A 19,733-nucleotide genomic window follows, 5' to 3' on the forward strand; every position below is an offset into this window, starting at 1 on the left:
GCACATAGTCAAACTGTTAATTTCCCCCATACTACCAGAAGCTTCCAAACCCACTTGCTGCAACTATGCATTGACTTTTTATATGTTATTTAAACCTATGAATCAGCAAAACAAAATCTTAAAATGTTCCTTTAAAGCAGAGCAAGAAACCAGTGCGCACAGGGTAATAATGGTGTTTTGGCTGGTAACCTTATTTCTGGTAAGCGTACAGTTTTTGTGCTAAGCTCCTTCTTGTAAGTACCAGCTGTTGACTTGCTCCATGGAACTTCACTTAGTTCCTTTGTAGAGTGTCGCAGCCGAGTGGTTTTAAGAGCATCAAATTCAAGTTCTGATGCTCACCGGAGTGTGGGTTCGAATTCCGATCCAATTCCGATCGTGACACTTGTGTCCTTGAGCAAGATACTTTACTATAATTGCTTTTCTTCACACAGGGGTGTATAAATGGGTACCTGCGAGGGTAGAGGTTGATATTGTGAATGAAAAAGCCTTCTGAGCGCCACTGCAGCTCGGGGCTGAGAAAGATTAAAGGGATGTTATTGGCCCAATGACCAGGGGACTAATGTAAAGCGCATTGATATGGTTTACTGTGAAATGCACTGTATAGGAATTTATTATTATTATTACTTACACAGCTAGTGCTGGTGCAGAAATTTGGTATTAACCATAAGTTTAGAATGGTGATCGATCATAATAATAAGGTTCCGCAGTATAAGCAGAGAAATAAAAATTGACCTATGAAATAATCTTGAAAGAAATGCTGATGTTTTGGGAAGAACAAGTTGAAATAACCTGTTCATCGATTAATACCACACACCAGCCTCTATTGACCCCTTGCACGCGCATCACACGCGGCAACAGAAGCTACGCTCACCATGTTGGTGGTCAATAGGTTTCTGTGTAAACGCCGCATCGCCTAAAATGCGCACTTCACTGAATAACACATGTTGACATTGACCACCAAAATGACGCATCCAAGATTATTCTGATGACGACGTCAGGTGAATTGGGTCAATAATAAAATCTCCATTGCTTCAAGTGTTAACCAGTTCACTTTGGAGGACACAATATTTTGGAGACAACTTAAAATTTGCATAGCAGAATATAATTATTGCAATTAAAAATGAAAACGAAAAACATTGGCTGGCAAGTTCATAACGTTCGTTGTTTCTCAAAAATTTTCTACCATTAGCAACTGTATTTTTTTAGAAGATCTGAGATGAGGCTTAGCTGTAGATGACTAATCCTGATCCTCTTCATAATCCGCATCGTCGTCTGCATCCTTCCACTCCGACGCCAGACCGGATATCCACGCCGACACGGCCGACTTGGCGCTACTCAGAGCGCCACCAACCGCCTTGCCCGTGTGCAACATGGCTACGCTGGTGCGATTCAGGGCACTGTTTAGTTTCTTTCCTCTGTCCGTCGTTTGCATAGCACTGTAAAAGTAATGGACAGACTTTGGTCAATGCTACTGTAAAGACTAGCAGTTAAGATGAAGACGAAGTGTGTGTTCGTAATCAGAGAAACTTCTGAAGACTGCAAGAAAAAAAAAGAAAAAAAAGATCTCCGTATGGAAATTCTTAAGACTGGGGCCGGCTGTTCCATAAGAAACACTGTGTCCAATTTCTATGGGGGAATGGAGAGATAAAGTAAAGAACAATAACATTATTATTGGGTTTTATCCATACGCTGATGTGTGTAGAGCACTATACTCAGTACTTATCCGAGTCCTGTGAAAAAGAGGCATAAACTCGGTTGGGATTTAAGCCGATGACCTTTGCCATTCTCGAGCAGATGTCTTGCCGATTAGACCACCGAGATTGCCCGGTAGCTAGAGGCAGTTTGAACTAGGAAGGTAGCGAGTATTAAGGGCTTTACACACATCGGTGTCAGGGTAAAACCAAAGAGTATAAGTTATCACACAAGCGCGAGTAGAATACGGAAAAATATGGCGCTGCTGCGTCCCATATCCAACGAGGCTGAAGGCCGAGTTGGATATGGGACGCAGGCGCGCTATATTTTCCGTATTTCCACGAGCGCGCATGTGATAACGTATTTATCTTCAAGCAAACTTGGGGCGTGACATAGAACAGACAAGATGCAGGTAGTGATATTAGCCGTGCATTATTATACACATAATGAATGTTTATGAGTGCAATGGTGCGAATATGTTCATGAGTTGAAAGATGGAATGTTCTATTCAACGAGGCGGAGCCGAGTTGAATGGAACATTCCAGCTTTCAACGAATGAACATATTCGCACCATTGCACGAATGAAAAACATTCATTATTTGTTTTATATAACATCCAAGTAGAACTTTGTCATTTTGATTGAAAGAAACAACTTTCAAAACAAACAATTTCAACTGTAGAAGCCGAATGCTAGTAATTTTACTATGCCTTCTTGCAGTAACACCTGCTGCGTTACCAAAGACACGCGCACGCAGTGATGTTTTTACTCAGCTTTTTCGTTCCATCCGAAAAGTACCATTGCACGCTGGCAGCGTGCAATGGTACTTTTCGGATGGAACGAAAAAGCACGGCGAGTGACTCAGCGTGCAATGGTACTTTTATTTGCTATCACGTGACGGACAATCCTCCAATCAAATGGCAAGGATCTGCTTGGGTGTTATATAAAGGTTTTTATCACCACTCCATTCTGCGAATCTGATTGGAGGATTAGGGCGTACTTGAAGATAATACTCTTATCCCCCGATGTAAACTTAACATATTTACAAAAGAACCCAGTACACTTATCATAAGGAGAAGGGGTTCAACCCACTGTTCCTGGTTTGATTGGCAGCATATTGCGCCACCACACCTTGTAATCCATTACATGGTGCTATACAGGATGAGGTCTCATGCTCCATATAGACCAACCCGACACGCACCGGGCGCCATAGTGTTGAGTACCGGGCGCGCAAGTGTTGAGCACCGCGCGCCATTTGCTGTGGTGTCTTCAATGCCTAGATTGTGCACAAAAAGACACCGCAGTTGGTAACTTTCAATAGAGGGCGCTACCAATTTTGTTTTGTCGGATTGGTCTATACCAAGTAGGAAAAAAATAGTGATGAAGCACTATGTAAGAACCCGGCCATATTTTTATTAGTGACATTTTGAAGAAACTTATTAGGGGAGGGGAGATGGTGAAGAGTCAATTATATTTACCTTTGAAGCCTGATCTTCATGTCGTTCATACCAAGCTGTCCTTGGAAAGGGTGGCTGTAATGTCAGGGATAAAAACAAAATACAAAATTTGAAATTGTTCAAAAATCATATACAGGTGTCATGGCCGAGTGGTTTAAAGCACTGACTTCAAGTTCTGGTGGCTAGGTCATAGGCCTAAGGGTGTGTGTTTGAAATGGTCATGACACTTGTCGCCTTGAGCAAGATGCTCTAGTATAATTGCTCATCTTCATCCATGGGTATAAAAGGGTATCTGTGATGTTAAAGGATGATATTGTGTTTGAAAAAACCTTCGGAGCGCAACGGCAGCCCGGGGCTGTATACTCCCCAGGGAACTGAGAAAAGATTATTAAAGGAATGTTATTGGCCCAATGACCAGGGCACTAATGTGAAGCGCATTGATACATTATTGTAAGATGTGCTTTACAATATGTAGTTATTGTTTTTACTGATATAATGTGCCACATTAAAGGTAGAGTCATATATTGGTTTTTGTCATAAAATGCTTATTTACAGGCAAAATTATAAAGAAAGATATTATAAATGCAGAGATACGCTGTTTTGCACGGATAATTTTCATGCGGTATACGTTTTTGAACAATTGAAATACAATGTTTTTGCACAATCGATGTAAAATGATGTATACCCAGCATGAATGAAGTCAATTCCAGGGTGCTCCTTGCTCATCCAGATTCTGTAGTTATGCGTCGTCTTCCAGGCGCTCACAAAACTGTCGTTGAAATCGCTCATACTTCTCTCGTGCTCTGTAAAACACAACATTTGTAAAAACGAAAATCAATCAACGAAACTTTGACAAAAAAAGTGTTATATCATCTGCATTCTATGAAAATGTTAGAGATTTGGAGAAAAGAAACCTGAGTTAAACTTTGAGGCGCCAGCACAATTTGCTATAAAGTGTGCTGTAAAGTGTAACAGCCAAACTGTTGTACTCTTGTTAAAGGCAGTGGACACTATTGGTAATTACTCAAAATAATTATTAGCATAAAAACCTTTCTTGGTAGCGAGTAATGGGGAGAGGTTGATGGTATAAAACATTGTGAGATACGGCTCCCTCTGAAGTGACATAGTTTTCGAGAAAGAAGTAATTTTCCACTAATTTGATTTCGAGACCTCAGATTTAGAACTTGAGGTATAGAAATCAACCATCTAAACTCACACAAATTCGTATGACAAGGGTGTTTTTTCTTTCATTATTATCTCGTAACTTCAACGACCGATTGAGCTAAAATTTTTACAGGTTTTTTTATGATGCATATGTTGAGATACACCAACTGTGAAGGCTAGTCTTTGACAGAGATCCGGGTACTTAAACATCTTCTTTTTTTTTTAGCATTAGTGCGGAATGCTATTAACAAAACAAACAAATCGTAGCCACTGAACAACGCCGTGTGTGCTGTATGCACACAGACATCACCGTGATGATGATACAGGAAACATGACTTACTCTGATGCAGACCAGTGGAGAGTAGAGACAAGACATACACTTTGAACTGAGCTCGGATCCATTCATCACCTCCTTCCCAACCTAAAAGGATTAAATAATTGTGACAGGTGTTAAACCAGCTAGGCCTCAATCATAGCATTCCTTTCAATTGATGACTTCTTTCAGGAACACAACAAAAAAAACATAGTAAACTCAACTCTAACTTTGCAGCTACCCTTTTATACCCATTCATTTCAAGCTATAAATGAAAACCAATTGCAGTGAAGTGTTTTATAAGAGGGAGTGGGATTCGAACCCCGAGATTGTCGATTTAGCAACCACATCTTTCGTCTGCAAATACCCACTCAGCCTTAAACCCCCAAAACCACCCCCATCTTCACCTGTGTTATCAAGATACAAATCTTGGCTCTTTTCCGACACATGCTTGATCAAGAAGTCAGCGAATCTTAAATCCGCTGTAGAGAGACTCAACTCCTTGCGAAGCTCGCTGTCAAAAACGAGGACTTTACCGTCCTCCACCTGGCAAAACGTGAAAAGATATAAAACGGGTATTCACATCAGTATTTTTACATGGAACAACTTCAGGTTACTTCTTAGTTTTACTTATTAGCAAAAACTGCTTGAGCAGCTCTATAAAATTGGGCCCTAGTTTGGTATGAATGAGAATTAGAAGCACTGATTATAGCATTACCTCTACTAGGACATCTATAAGATGCCTGCGTTGTTTGAAGAGCATGTTGGATGCACCGATGAGAAAACATCGTACGTTGACATCTTGAAGTAGATCGTGCTGCTGGAGAGCCATGTATGGATGACACAAGGAACCCTGTGGGAGAAAGTCATCAAATGTAAATCCACTTCCAAGTTTTCCTCTTCCTTATTTTGAGACCAAGAGATCTCAATTACATGTAAGTGTCTCAACGTCCTCGACCTACAACATGATCAAGCTGTCTGAGCTACCCAGGATCGACTCGGATGGCACGGACGAATTTTTAACAATGAAAAAAACATCTTGAGCCGAGTTCGGCCCGAGTAGCGTCAACTGTATACAAGTGTCTCAAAGCTCTACATAAAACAGTGAAGACAAAGTTCCGGTTCATCAGATACCAGAGCCTTGAATGGCTGGGTGATAAAAATTTACTCGATAACAACCAATCTAGAGCTTTTGATAGTATAAACCATTGTGAGAAACGGCTCCCTCTGGAAAGTTGGTAATTTCTCGCTCAAATAATCAAAGACTTCAGGCCTGTGAAGCCTTTTATTAGGCACCTGAAAGCACAACAATTTGTGCAACAAGGGTATTTTTTTTCTCTTTCATATGCTCTTGCAATTTCAATGATCAATTGAGTCAAGATTTGCACAGGTTTGTTATTTCATGCATATGTTGGGATACACCAAGTGAGAATACTGTTCTTTGACAATAACCAGAGGTGTCCAGTGCCTTTAAAGGCAGTGGACACTATTGGTAATTGTCAAAGACCAGTCTTCTCACTTGGTGTATCCCAACATATGCATGAAATAACAAACCTGTGAAAATTTGAGCTCAATCGGTCATCGAAGTTACAAGATAATAATGAAAGAAAAAAACAGCCTTGTCACACGAAGTTGTGTGCTTTCTGATGCTTGATTTCGTGACCTCAAATTCGGAAACTTGAGGTCTCGAAATCAAATTCATGGAAAATTACTTCTTTCTCAAAAACTACGTCACTTCAGAGAGACCCATTTCTCACAATGTTTTATACTATCAACCTCTCCCCATTACCCATTACTAATTGAGGTTTTATGCTGATAATTATTTTGAGTAAATACCAATAGTGTCCACTGCATTTAATTGAAGGAGGGGCTATCACATACCTTTCCGAATAGCGACAATGGAAAACCAAAATCATCTGCCTTAATGGTAGACACTGAGGGACAGTTGTGTAAAACGACAAAATCCTCCGCGCCGCTTAATCCCTGGCCCGTCTCTTTCTCGCAACATTCGTCTGACGGCACTTTCTTCTTCTTCTGATCCGGGGTCGTGTCCCTGGACAATGAACTCTGAATCCCCCTCGTTAATGGATCACTGAATACCCTATCATTCTCAGTTTGCTTTGGTTCCGTTTCCGTGGATGATGAGGTGCTATTCTTTTTCTCCGTTTGAGCTACGTTGTCCTCTTCCGTTTGACTCGGTTTTCTTCCCTCAAAGTACGGCCCGTACAACTCCTGATCGATCATCGCTAGAAGGTCTTCCTCAAGAGATTTCGTAGACCCTGGTGTGGTAGCCTCATCCTTTGACTCCCCACTCTTCGACCTGGCTCTTTGGCTGGCCGTCCTGTCCCTGCTACTACTCTTAACGTCCTCCGCATTTGTCAGATCGACATTCGTCGGATCACTTTGTTGAATAGATGATGTCGAGTTTCTCATCTCTGTGGATGATAATGAAGTTATAGAATCTGGGATTGCTGAGTCTCTGGTGAGGGTACTGTCCCCTGACCTTGTGCCGGGGGACTCCAAGCTACTCTGGAATGACCCTACATCATCGGTCTTTCTCAGGTTATTACAAGGGCTCTCCAATGGAGAGTCCTTATCCACACCAGAAGGAGTTTTCAGATTTGTGTCTTCCGTCTTCTTCTTGCGGTAGTTGGGAACGTGCGACATGGTGACGTTCTCGTATTCTTTGGTGTCAATGCCGAAGTCTCTCAGCTCTAACGTTGGAGTTTGCGGGCGGTAGTGTTTGTAGGATGCTGCTTCAATAAGACCGTGTTCCAGCATGGCTGTGGAGAAAACAGATAATCAGGCTGCATCAATCCTTTCGTTTGGAAGAGTAAATTCAGTTCTATCCTTTAGTTTTCAATAAACACATCATCTATAGAGACAAAAGAAAAACTAGGCCTGGAATTATACGGAGGCAATGCCCTCTGTTGCCCCTGGACTTGGCTTTGGTGCCCCCTAAAAGTTTCCCATAGCCTTGAAGGTTTACCAATGGAGGTGCCTTAGTAAAAATAAAAAAGGCCTTGCCCTCTCATTTTACTTTTGCTTAGTTGTCAGCAATCGCTTTTTTATTATTTCTCAATTACTTATTATTATTGTTGATATTGGTATTATTATTATTGTGCAATTAGTTTTCTCATCATTGTTGTCTTCATCGTGTCTGTCTTTGTTCTAACTGTCTGTCCGTTCGTTCTTGTCCCCGTTTTTCGTCTGTCCCCAGGCATCCCAACATAAGCCTCGGCTTCCAGACGATGCCTCCATACTCTATTTATTTGTTTCTCACCCTCATTAAATAGCTTTGTTTATTGGTAATTCCTTAAAAACCATTGTTTGTACTGAAGTATGGGAATAAATATAATTTTGAATGAATGAATGAATGAAATTCCACACCTGGAGTAGGGATATTTTAGTTCGCCCATGTGTTCCTGGTTTAATAGACCGATCCATTAAGCTTCACCCCATTGCGTATTGACCAATCACAACGTAACCAAGGTCCGACACTAAGGTCCGACATGTGTGCGCGTATGCTTGGCGCGCGTGGCAGAGTTGTGCAGAAAGGCATTGGAGAGCCCCACGTGTTCTTGCTCACACGTGCGTAGTGGGCGGAACCTACTGGATCGGTCTATTGGCTGCATATTGTGCCACAGCACCATGAGGTTTATCGCGATTCAGAAGCGCAGTGCATTGTGGGATGGAATATGGGGCGGTTTCTATGCAGTTTCTACGACTCGCGCACGCAACGCCTATACCTGTGGTTGGGTTCAACAGCGCCCTCTCCTGATATTTTGCTATTCGCGATAAACCTTAATGTAAAGGAACTGGTCTCATACTTCAAAAACATAACGCCCCTTGCAAGAGATACTGAATGTTGAAGCGCCTTGAGCGTCACTGAGTGATGGACACGAGTGCTGCAAAAAGGAGCCACTATTGTTATACTATTTTCTTACCTGGAAACAACGACACAAGAGATAGGAGGGATGTACTTAATGTATGAACTGGCTGAGCAAAGAACAGAACACGCCGCTCTAATAGAAGCAGCTTGAACAACACAAGAACCTGTGAGAGAGACATAAACTGATAGTTTGACAGAATACAGAACCAGAGCCCAACAGAGTTTATTTGTCCTCTATAGACGATGTGACCTATGTTTACATTCAAACCGCCCTCTGTTGACAAAACACTGTATACATCATGTTTCGCCGGGCAAAAAGACGCGTAGTCATGGTAAGATTGCATACATTTTCTAGCTGGCTGCCAAAACACAAAGGTTTTGCCCGGCGGTATGCGCGCGAATCATGTTATGGTTTTCGAGTGACGTCAGAGGTCACATTGTCTATTGAAGGCGAGTCATGTGCAATTTACTAGTTTGTAAGTCATGCACCAAGTAGTCCAACTTCAACATTAGTCGCACTAGTCGCCCAAAGGCCTATTTGTCATGTTCCTGTCTTTAATAACACTGATGAATAACTTCACATGATAACATACCTCAATGATTGTACCAAAAAGGAAACACAACTATTTTGGACGCTTCCAGTCTCACTGTCATTACTTTTTGTTACAATGGAAAGGAAAACAAGATGGTGGCACCACAGTACACAATAAGTTTGAGACAATGGCCCTTTTTGTAAACACAGCTTCGGCTTTTGTCAGTCATTTTGGAAATGTATGCTTTGGGTACAGTGCTGCAAACTGAGCCCCAAGTCAGAGCCTGAGCTGTGGTTTTTTGAAAAAGGCCAATGAAATTTATCATTTAGAACTTGTAGCTTTCCCTTGTATCTGAGCAGAATACCAGTCATAAATTGTGACATGGTAGTTTGGCTGTTGGCTGGTAACCTTATTCTGGTTAGCATAATTTTGTTGTGCTCAGCAAACTTTTGTGCTTAAGCAGCTCTATGAAATTGGGCCCATGACACCAATCCTCCAATAACTGACCCCTTCTTCCTCAAATCTAGCTGGCACTTTGTACAAACCAGGTGAAAATTCCAGTTGAAACCAGTTCAACTGGTCCCAACTGGTCCAGTTGAACTGGGAGTTGGTAACTGTTTTTTTATTGTGTACCCCAGATGTGGGGCAACAGATCTACGGATCATAGTATGTATTTGCTTTTGTCGTCCCTTTCCCATCTTGGGGTATAATGTTGTCAATGTATTTTGTTTTGTACTGTTATGGCGAATAAAATAATAATAATAATAATAATAATAATAATAAAAATAACTGGTTCCTGTTGACGCCACAATAATTACCAGTTGGCCACTACTTCCTTCAACTGGTTTCAACTGGTTTATTTTGCAACCAGTTAAGATACCAGTTGGACACCAGTTAATTCCAGTTGAAAACAGCTGAAATAAGTTGAATGTTTAACTGGTTTCAACTGAAATTTTCGAAGAACCAGATCTTTGTACATACCTTATGCTTGAACGTCAGCACCAGATCTCTGAGCGGCAGATCCAGGAAGACTTGAGAATCATCCAAATGACCAGTGGTCAACGACCCGTTCAAACTCTTGTACAATTCCTGTAAAAAAATGCCAGATAAAATATTCCAGTCATACAGGATTTCTTATTATGTACCATACTGCTGAAAGGTAACGGCACAGTTTAAAAGACAAGAAAGACATGGACAGACTTGAGAAACTGTTGGAAAAGATAGATCTTAAAATAATCTTTAAAGCCATTGACCACTTTCGGAACAGATTTTTTTTTTAAGTTCACAGATTTACAAATAACTTATAGGGTTTACAGAAGGTAATGGTGAAAGACTTCTCTTGAAATATTATTCCATGAAATGCTTTACTTTTTGAGAAAACATTAACAATATCAATTCTCGATATCGAGAATTACAGATTTATTTTAAACACATGTCATGACACGGCGAAACAGGCGGAAACAAGGGTGGGTTTTCCCCTAAATTTTCATAGGCTTGTTATTTTATATATAAGTTGTGATACACGAAGAGTGGTCCTTGGACAATACTGTTTACCGTAAGTGTCCAATGGCTTTAATAAAGTACTGCTTAAAAACTTATAATTATAATGCCCAAGAAAAAGGGCCTTGAATTCCATGGAGGCCACTTTCAGTTGACCCTGGTTTGGGCCATTGTGCCCCTTTAAGGGTTTCCAATAAACTATAAGTTTTTCAAATGGAAATGCCCTTTGCATGCCTCAACCGACTCAGGCCATGTACTGGTCGCTGCAATGTAACGCTCAAGAAATGGGTTTATTTGAACAATCAGGATGAGACCTGCATCATGTGGTTCAGAACCACAGGCAATGGATCTCCCACATACAATCAGATGTCCCCTACGGGAGCAGAAATGCAAGGGCCACGTTCCCACAAGGACTTTCGCTGAACATAAACAGACTAACATTGCCCGGTATCAGTCTAGTCGACTATGGTTGAACTATGGGTGCGTTTGTTTAGCTTCCCTGGGTCTACCCCGCAGTGCTCAACCGGGCGAGCCCCTGACATGAGCTAATCGAACAATGGCACTCGCCTCTCGTGGTGCAGCATGCACCTCAGGTCACCCCAATGTGACCCACTCCACAAGCAGGGCACTGGGGGCTTACCCGGGTGAGCCCCGTCAAAGCTATTAGAACGTTCCTGGGCAGACTGCGGTCGACCCAGGGAAGCTAAACAAATGCACCCACAGCTAGACGACTATTTGGAACCAACCATCGCTTGTTACCAACAGCCGTTTTCATAGCAGAGTGGACCAGTTTAACAAAATTATCGCCCTGAGATTTCAACATCTGTACGCATGACCTACGTACATGTGCGTCACTGAACAACCACTCCTTAACCATTGATCCTTGTGCGAACTTGACCACAGCTGAAGACCTGAAAGTGCCAAAGACTGTGCTCAGTTCTGGCTGAAACACAACATCTAGTGTATGCTGATGGACACGATAAGAAGAAAATGAAATTCCAGACCTGTGGACTTACCATTAAAATTGACGTCTTTGAGAAGTCTCGCTCACTGAAGTATGCATGGGTAATGAGCTTCAACTTGGCTTGAATTAAACCGTACAGTGGCTAGTTAAATGAGAACAACATTTTAAAGGAGGATTAAAATTGTACAGTCTTTTACCATGTTTACTGGCAGCTAATGTATACATGTATTTACAGTGTTTTGTTTTATTTTATTTGGTATTGTTTACATCAATTTTTTTTTTCCCTTGTCTTTTTATCGTTTATTCTGTTTATAATTTATTTTAAATATATTTTCACAGTCGTTCATGGTGGTCTGTTTCTGTTCCCTATTTTATTTTACTTAATCTTCAATGTATGCTTTAATTTTCTTTCCTAAGATGATACTATTTTAATTGTTAACTTTGTACATATCAGATTGTTTTTATATAGGCTATATGAATATTTCTTATTGTTTTTTTTTGTATCCTTTCCTGTAATTGGCGGCTCGTCCGCTGTTGGTTTGGTCAATAAATATAATATAACTGAAGACAAATAGACCAAGTTTAATGTAAAATAAGGTTAGAGTTTGTGCATTTAATCTAACTATCATGAAAATGGTACATGACCCAATTGCAAACTGGTTTTGAGTTTTTGTAGATTTATTCAGAATTTAAAATAACATTTAAGTTATTGAAAATGGAAAATACTCCGTCAATATAAGCTTAATTTTTAATCTATAAAAAAATAAACCATAGTTTGTATGTTCGTTATCTACAGTAATATCCCCAAACTGTTGCATAAAAACTTCAGTAAAACGTAGTCAAAAATGTACACTATTTTGACACAATGATGAGAATATTGCTTTGATGTTCTTACCAGTTTGCTGAGCACACACACACTCTTCTGAACAGTGCCTCGAGTGAACTCCTTGTCTTTACTTATCAAGTCCTGTACAAATCAAAATCGAAGATAATACAATAAATGTTGAACTTTTATCTGTCAAAAGATGGGCCCACTAACTGTCTGTCCCACATCTTTGCCCGGATTGAGGGCTCTTCCAAACAAGTTTCTGGGGAACAGAATGCAGTTTTCTAAGATTCTCTCGAACTTTTCCGCACAGCTCCCTCTTGCAGTCATAAAAACAGCGCTTCACTGTCTGCATTTAAACAAAACCTGCGGCCAATTTCACAAAGGACTGAAATTCATCTTAAAAGTGATTTGTATTTTGACATCACACTATGCTTTAGCAGTTAAGATTGATACACATTTAAGATCGATCTTAGCAGTTTGTGCAATTGGCCCCGGAGCCAGATTTGTAAAAGCTGTTTCTAAGAGTTGGGTCATATATTGGTTTTTGTTAACATAAGGTTGATGATTTATAGCCAAAAATTCTCATGTGAAAGTTTTAGATGAGTAAAGTGTTTGTCTACTTAATCAGAAAACAGCAACAAAATATCGTGTTTTTTTTCACAAGAATGTCAAATCCATCCATGTTTGGCAAGGTTACCGCAGCATACTCAAACGGACACCAACCATATGGAATCCGAGTCACAATTCAAGCCTGAATCGTTCCTCAGATTCAAATCCAACTTTGAAGTAAAATAAGCTATCCAAACATAATACTTCGAAATCGAATCCTTTCTAAAAACAACAGCAAGTGCTTCTCACCAAGTAAGTTTTGATGGCCATTATGTTTCGGAGTACTTACCAATCTAAGACCCTACATGTACATGTACCTTTTAAAAGCAAAAAAATAGACTTTGTGCTAAGAGAAATTTAACAGGGAATCAGGCACAAACATGGCTGGAAACCTTTGTCTACTATTTAAAAGGGAAGGTACATGTTTGGTAATTACTCGAAACAAATATTAACTTAAAAATTGACTTGGTAACGAGCATTGGAGAGCTGTTGATAGTGTAACACATTGTGGGAAACGACTCCCTCTGAAGTAACATAGTTTTTGAGAAAGAGGTAATTTCTCAGTTAAATATCAAAAGACTTCTAGCTAGAAGTCTTTTATTCGTATCTGAGAGCACACAAATTCGTCCAACAAGGGTGTTTTTTCTTTCAGCATTTTCTCGCAACTTCGATGACCAATTGAGCCAATTTTTCACAGGCTTGTTATTTTATGCTTATGATGGGATACACCAAGTGAGAACACAGGTCTTTGACAATTCCCAAACGTGTACCTTCCCTTTAAGCAAAATGATTACATATTTAGGCAGTGTACAATGTTAATTGAGGAAGGATCCTATGAAATAATCTTAGCAAAGGAGTTAAGGCCAATAGTAACCAAAACTAAAAATTCAGACAGTTTTGTGTCATTTTTTAGCAGGAAATATTGACATGAGTTTACAGACACTATTTAAGTTGCACTGTTGCACTGTGATGGTACAGGCGGCAGTTTTCCTTTGGCAATTGGCACTTCTATTAGGAAAATGTAAATTTGTATTGGAACTTTGCAAAGGGCACCACTGCGAAAGCACAGGGCATCACAGCAATTAATATTGCTGTTGGTTAATTCAAGGTCTGCATGTGCATGTATGTAGGGTCCACAATGTTTTGTAAACCTAGGCCGGCAAATGGCGACTTCATTAATTTTTGTAGAGGAGAGAAAACCAGATGAGAAAATGTTGAAAATAAAAAAAAAATAAAAACTTTCATTATTTTTTTCTTTTCATAAATGACATACTTTCAATTCATGTGGTTCTAAAAAATATCCACAGCAGGAAGTTGGGTAATTAAATACGACTTCCTTCTCCGACAATTTTGGGATATGCATTACACGGAAATGTTGGCTCTTTTATCGCGTAAGAACTTTATTGTTTTTTTTACCAACAAAAAATAAAGATATGACACAGATGGATTCTTTTTCCCTGTCCCAGGATAGAGTCTGGCCAGTTCACTCACTCAGACATGTCAGGGGTGCTTTTACATCAGGGTCCAATTTCATAGAGCTGCTTTAAAAGCAGAAAATCATGCTAGAATTCTCTGCCAAGCAAAAAATAAGCCGGATACAGTCACAAATTGAATATGAGGCATGGTATTTTGGCTGGTAACCTTTTTGTGATAAGCACAATTTTGTTGTGCTATTAGCTACTTTTTGCACTTAAGCAGATGAAATTGGGCCCAGCTAAAGTTTTTCGTCGGGATTAATTTTCAAATGATTTTTGGGGTTGATCTTTGACTAGTGTGGGATTCGAACCAACGACCTCCCGATTAACATGCCGTCGCTCTACCAACTGAGCTATCTAGCCCTATATTGGCGGTGTCCCTATTTTGTCAATATCTTTGTTCGGGGAAAATATGCATGTGAGATTACTTTCAGTCAAGTAGCATTTTTTAGTCTTCAAGCCGTTAATAATTTGTGTTGTCAATGAAACTCAGTTTAAAACACCCGATAAAGATAATTTCTCCTTGCAGATTTTAATGGCTCATATATCTTTTCATGGACTTGATTCTGAAGGACAATCAGACCATTTGAAAGCTGTTATGTATAGCCGATGTTATTGAACGACCCACGCCCAGTTGAACAGATGGCATCCATCCAGGAGACAGATGAAAGGCTTCATGACAATGCAGTATAACCTAACATACTCTTTTCTAAAGAAACTAGACAATGTATATTTGGTTTGTGGTAACACCATGTGTGTATCTACTTGCCAGGTAGAGTTTGTTCTTAGAGAACTGTATTGCTTTATTCTACTGCCGTGGAGTAGATAGTCGGAGGTTCGGGAGACTTCTCAGTTCTGAAAAGAACTGTCCTGCTTTTTAACTATTACCAGGGTGGATGGTATAGAAACTAGACAAAGTATGCACAGTGTATTCACGACGATTCCCAGAAAAATAATACCTTTGTGTCAATTTGTCTGTAGCAGGAAATGCCATATACAGTGTTCCGGCTCTCTCCTTTCCCTGGTAAATGGAAGTATATCGTGTCTGCCGAAAGAAAAGAAAAAATGGTTAGAGGGAATACAAAAATGTCTGACAAAGATACCAACAAACAGCTCTCATTATTGATGAATTGATATGAGAGCTAATTTTGAATCATAATAAGGCCATTTACATGCCTCACCTTGTAAGGGTTTAACAAGGTGAGGCTGCCCAAAATGTTTACACAGGGGCAACTGCTGTACTGTTATTCCATCACAATCGAGAATGGTTGTGATGTGAGAAAACAAACAGTAATAACAACAGATGCAAAATACAAAACTGACAAACAAACAATGGCTGCAAGCTAACACGCTATGCCACGTTTTGAGCCATGCTCCATTTAGAGCACCAAACGCTTGGCCATAACCGACACAAGTGTCATGACTGGGAGGGACTGAACCCATGCAAAACTCTGACAATGCCTTTATCAAAGCTTCTAAAATATCTCTGGTGCCTTAGACTGCTTGGCCAAGATGCTCTAATGTTAAAGAAGAAACACAACAAATTTATGTGCCAGGTCTTCCGCACCTCCTGTGGCCAAATTTCATAAAGCTGTTAAGCAGAAGAAAAAAAATGTTTGTCAAATTTCTTTGCTTAGCAAGAAATTACTGGGGTACCAGATGCAGCAATGGTAACCAACTGTATGGTATTCTGGCTGGTAAGCTTGTTTTGCTAAGCAAAATTATTTTGTGCTTAGCAAGTTTTTGTGCTTATAGGCTTTATGAAATTAGGCCCAGGTCTGTCTTCCTTACCTTCAAGGTAATTGTGTGCACCGTCTGGAACGGCATGACATGGTAGATGCTTCCATTCGGGCGGTACCTCAGGGCTGTCGCTACTGCAGCCCTCTACCAATGGTGGATACGAGAAATCAACCTGTTTGAAAATCAAAATAAATACACAAGTTGAACAACATTTGTATTTGCTATATATAGAAGATGTGGTCAATTTACTGAGATGAAAAATTAAAATCATATTGTGCTACCACTGGTCAACTAAGTGCTAGGGAGCTCAGTTGGAAGAGTGCGCGCACCTACATCCGTCATTGGTTTGAATCCTGCTCTACACCCATGTTTTTTTTGCTGATATTTTCCCCCAGTTGTGTCAATTACTATAGCGCATTTGTGGAGAGCACATTAACTCAGAAAAGTGCGCCCTCGTTTTGGTGAATTGTTTATGTTTCTTGGTGTACAAGCGAGACAAGTAGACTTTGGGTCAATGCGGTATTCTTTGCTCACAGCCCCATCACAGCAGAACGTGTATCAAAAACAAGCAGCACGGTAAAACTGCACGCTGTAGTGACACAAAAAGACTAGCGAATCAAATCGACACTCGTGATTCGGATGTCTAACTGTCCGGCAGACGCCTCAACAGACTGACAACTTGATGGGTCAGATAACTTGACTGGTCAGACAACCCAACAGCTTGACAAGCCGTCAGTGACGCATATCAGCGAGACAACTCGACTGACTTAATTCAAGTCGATGGGTGAATGACGGCCGTACGGTACACGTATTCTTTAACCGCAAGCTAACGTCCGTCGATATATCAAAATTCTCAACAAATCAATATTTTTTTGACATCAAAATCGCCGATGCGAAAACAGGCATGCAATTCTTCATTCAGCTGAAGAAAAAAATACGGAAAGTAATGTCATTGCGTAAACTGAAGATTGCCGTCGAGTATTTTGTCCCTTCTTCATCTGGTTCCGACCCTGCACCCCCTTATACAACAAGCAATAAAACACAACGGAGCCAGACTGTGTAGAAGGTATGCTGTACGAGGAGAAATTGTGTAAAAACACATAGAGCCCAAACTCGTTCCCAGGGGTGATCGATCTCGTCGCGCCATTTTTTCCCAGCATACCTTGCTCGATCATAACCCCTGGAAGTGACTTCAAAATATCCAAATATAAGGGATATTATATCTAGTCCTTTGGTTGATCTGTTCTGTGTTGGGCGTTAGTCGCGCACATGCTGGATGCGCTGTGTGTAATAAAAGTTATAAACTTGCCTTGGCGTTCAGTGTTGCGTGATGAATACGTACATCTTTATACGCACGTGTTTCGGCGTATAGAGCTTTTTGAAGACGCACAGCGTTTCATATTGAGCGTATATGACAACCAATCAAAGACACGGATCGGAGTTTCCCTCCCATGGGTTAGAGACGTACACAGAGCTAGCGTGATACGGAGCGCTGCCCATGGTAGCGAGGTTGCATAGAGCCAGACTGTAGAAGGTAGGGTGTACGAGCGAGGAGAGTTATATAGCTTGTGTTCTAGCCGCATATTGGTACCTTTGTGTGTAAATAAACTATACCGGAAACCAGAGCATGCCTCCCCGTGTCAATCATGCGGGGAGCGGACGTTCTATACTCTACTCTTCGCCTAGCGAGCGGAAGCGGCAACAAAATCATGTCTTTACGTTGGTGGTAGGAAAAAAAGGGGAAAAAAGCGGAGCATGGGAAGGGCAATTTTAAAAGGATCAAGACGAAAATCGGTAAATATAAACCATTTAAAACGGTCGGTCTTCGGTTTTTTAAAGAACTGTTTTTAGTTGGCTTCATCCTGAATCCTGACGGGGAAAAACTTGATTATTTGAGTATACTCGATATTGAATTTTTCGATATATTGGTTATTTAAAAAAACTGACATCGACGGACGTTACCGCAAGCGAGTCAATGTCATGCCAAGTGATGTCAGTATGCTACTGTCCTGACATCACTCGCTCGTTCAAGCTGATTAAAAATTGACTCGCTTGCTGTTGGAGACCTAGTGTACCGCACAGTCATCGAATTTGTTTATATCGTAGGAGGTCCTGTTTTCGAGGTGTCCCTAAAATCGTGGCAAATCTTTTACGTCTCTGTGCGCGATGTAAACAGTCCCAGGATAAAAATTGTGTGGTTTTATTTGCCAAGCAAAGAGTCTCCTCTCCCTTGACCAAAACTTAGAAACACGTAAGGCTCCACTGGATATTTGCACTTGTAAATGCAAAACGTTTGGTATTTTAGGCATTTCTACAAGGTACAAAAATATGTCATAATGTTGAGGCCATATAAAAATATTTGCCCAAACAAAAAATTTCATCAAACACTATTTCAATTCACAAATCATGATGATCAAATCATGTGACTGAATATTTTGCTGAGCATTCTGGGAAAAAAATACAGAGGATTAAAGAAGCCATGTGCCTTATCATTTTCTAATATTTTTGGAGATTTTTTTTTTAACCCTCCGATCAATATTATTATTTTTATTAAAATTTAAACGATCAGCTTGTTGGTTCAATTATCACTGTTTATTTATACGCTTTATTATAAATTTTAAGAGAAAAAAAGGGGAAAAAATTTAATAAAAATCAGATTTGAAAGCCAATGATTATTTACACTTTTTATTAAATTATTTATTTTTGTTATTTTTTGCAAATTACCATGGTAAATTTAAAATTTCATTAAAAAATATTTTGAATAAAACGAAGACAACTGCTGGCTATAGAGTCATACACAGAGTCTCAAAGAACACTTGTAGTCACTGTAGATGTTTCTTCCATGTATGGCTTCACCAGGAAACTATGCTTTCTTGTTTGCCGTGAAAACAGGAAAAACTCAAAACAAATGGGGCCAGTTGAAGTCATCGAAGATCGGTGTGTAGTGTGAACATTTCAATGTCCATCAAGTTTTAATATATGTTTGCATACTTCATATTAACAAAAGAAGATAATTAAATTAGGGCATCGGTTGATATAAGCATGATAAGGCATCATTATTTTTTTCCCAATTCAAAGAAAAAGGCATTATAGTGTGAAAACTGGTAAGGGGAGGATACAGGTGTAATGTTTGGTTTGTGCAAGTAAAAAATGACATGTAAAAGATCTATCCACTTAAAACACCTTAAAACACCTAGTAAATAGTAGACTAGGGCCCTACGAAATTATGAATGATCGAACGAAATGATGGAAATTACTTCCTTACCTGACAACCTTTTTTGTGATGAAATCCAATCACAACAATGTGTAAAATCGGGCCGTCCACAATCGAGCCAAGTTCTGCATCCATCACTTTGTTCGTCGATAATCTAATGTGTACTTTCAGGAAGTATTTCGTCGAGATTGTAAACAAAAATTATTTTCGGCACTCGATGATGTGATTGTGTTTACGAATATGTTGCAAACTGATGAGCGACATTCACAAGTCTATGCCTAGACTGGTCCCCTGCACCTTCATTACCAGTGTGAGCCTCGAAGTGATGTTAGGGCTATGACTGCCGCAGCTAT

General features: G+C 40.0%; 1 protein-coding gene across 1 annotated transcript; it reads right to left on the reverse strand.

Annotated features, from left to right (window-relative positions):
• Positions 1-948: 948 nt before the first annotated feature.
• On the reverse strand, positions 949-19,591 carry LOC117299793 (late secretory pathway protein AVL9 homolog). The gene is made up of 14 exons (XM_033783314.1): positions 19,432-19,591; positions 16,218-16,338; positions 15,386-15,471; positions 12,409-12,480; positions 11,566-11,655; positions 10,031-10,138; positions 8,572-8,680; positions 6,506-7,407; positions 5,343-5,477; positions 5,032-5,170; positions 4,652-4,732; positions 3,833-3,950; positions 3,169-3,222; positions 949-1,436 (listed from the first exon to the last, which is right to left on the reverse strand). Exons 1-14 carry the CDS (start codon positions 19,513-19,515, stop codon positions 1,238-1,240), a joined length of 2,298 nt encoding a protein of 765 aa, XP_033639205.1. The 5' UTR covers positions 19,516-19,591; the 3' UTR covers positions 949-1,237.
• Positions 19,592-19,733: the final 142 nt, after the last annotated feature.

This window comes from Asterias rubens, chromosome 15 (assembly GCF_902459465.1).
Source record: "Asterias rubens chromosome 15, eAstRub1.3, whole genome shotgun sequence".
NCBI classification, from domain to species: Eukaryota; Metazoa; Echinodermata; class Asteroidea; order Forcipulatida; family Asteriidae; genus Asterias; species Asterias rubens.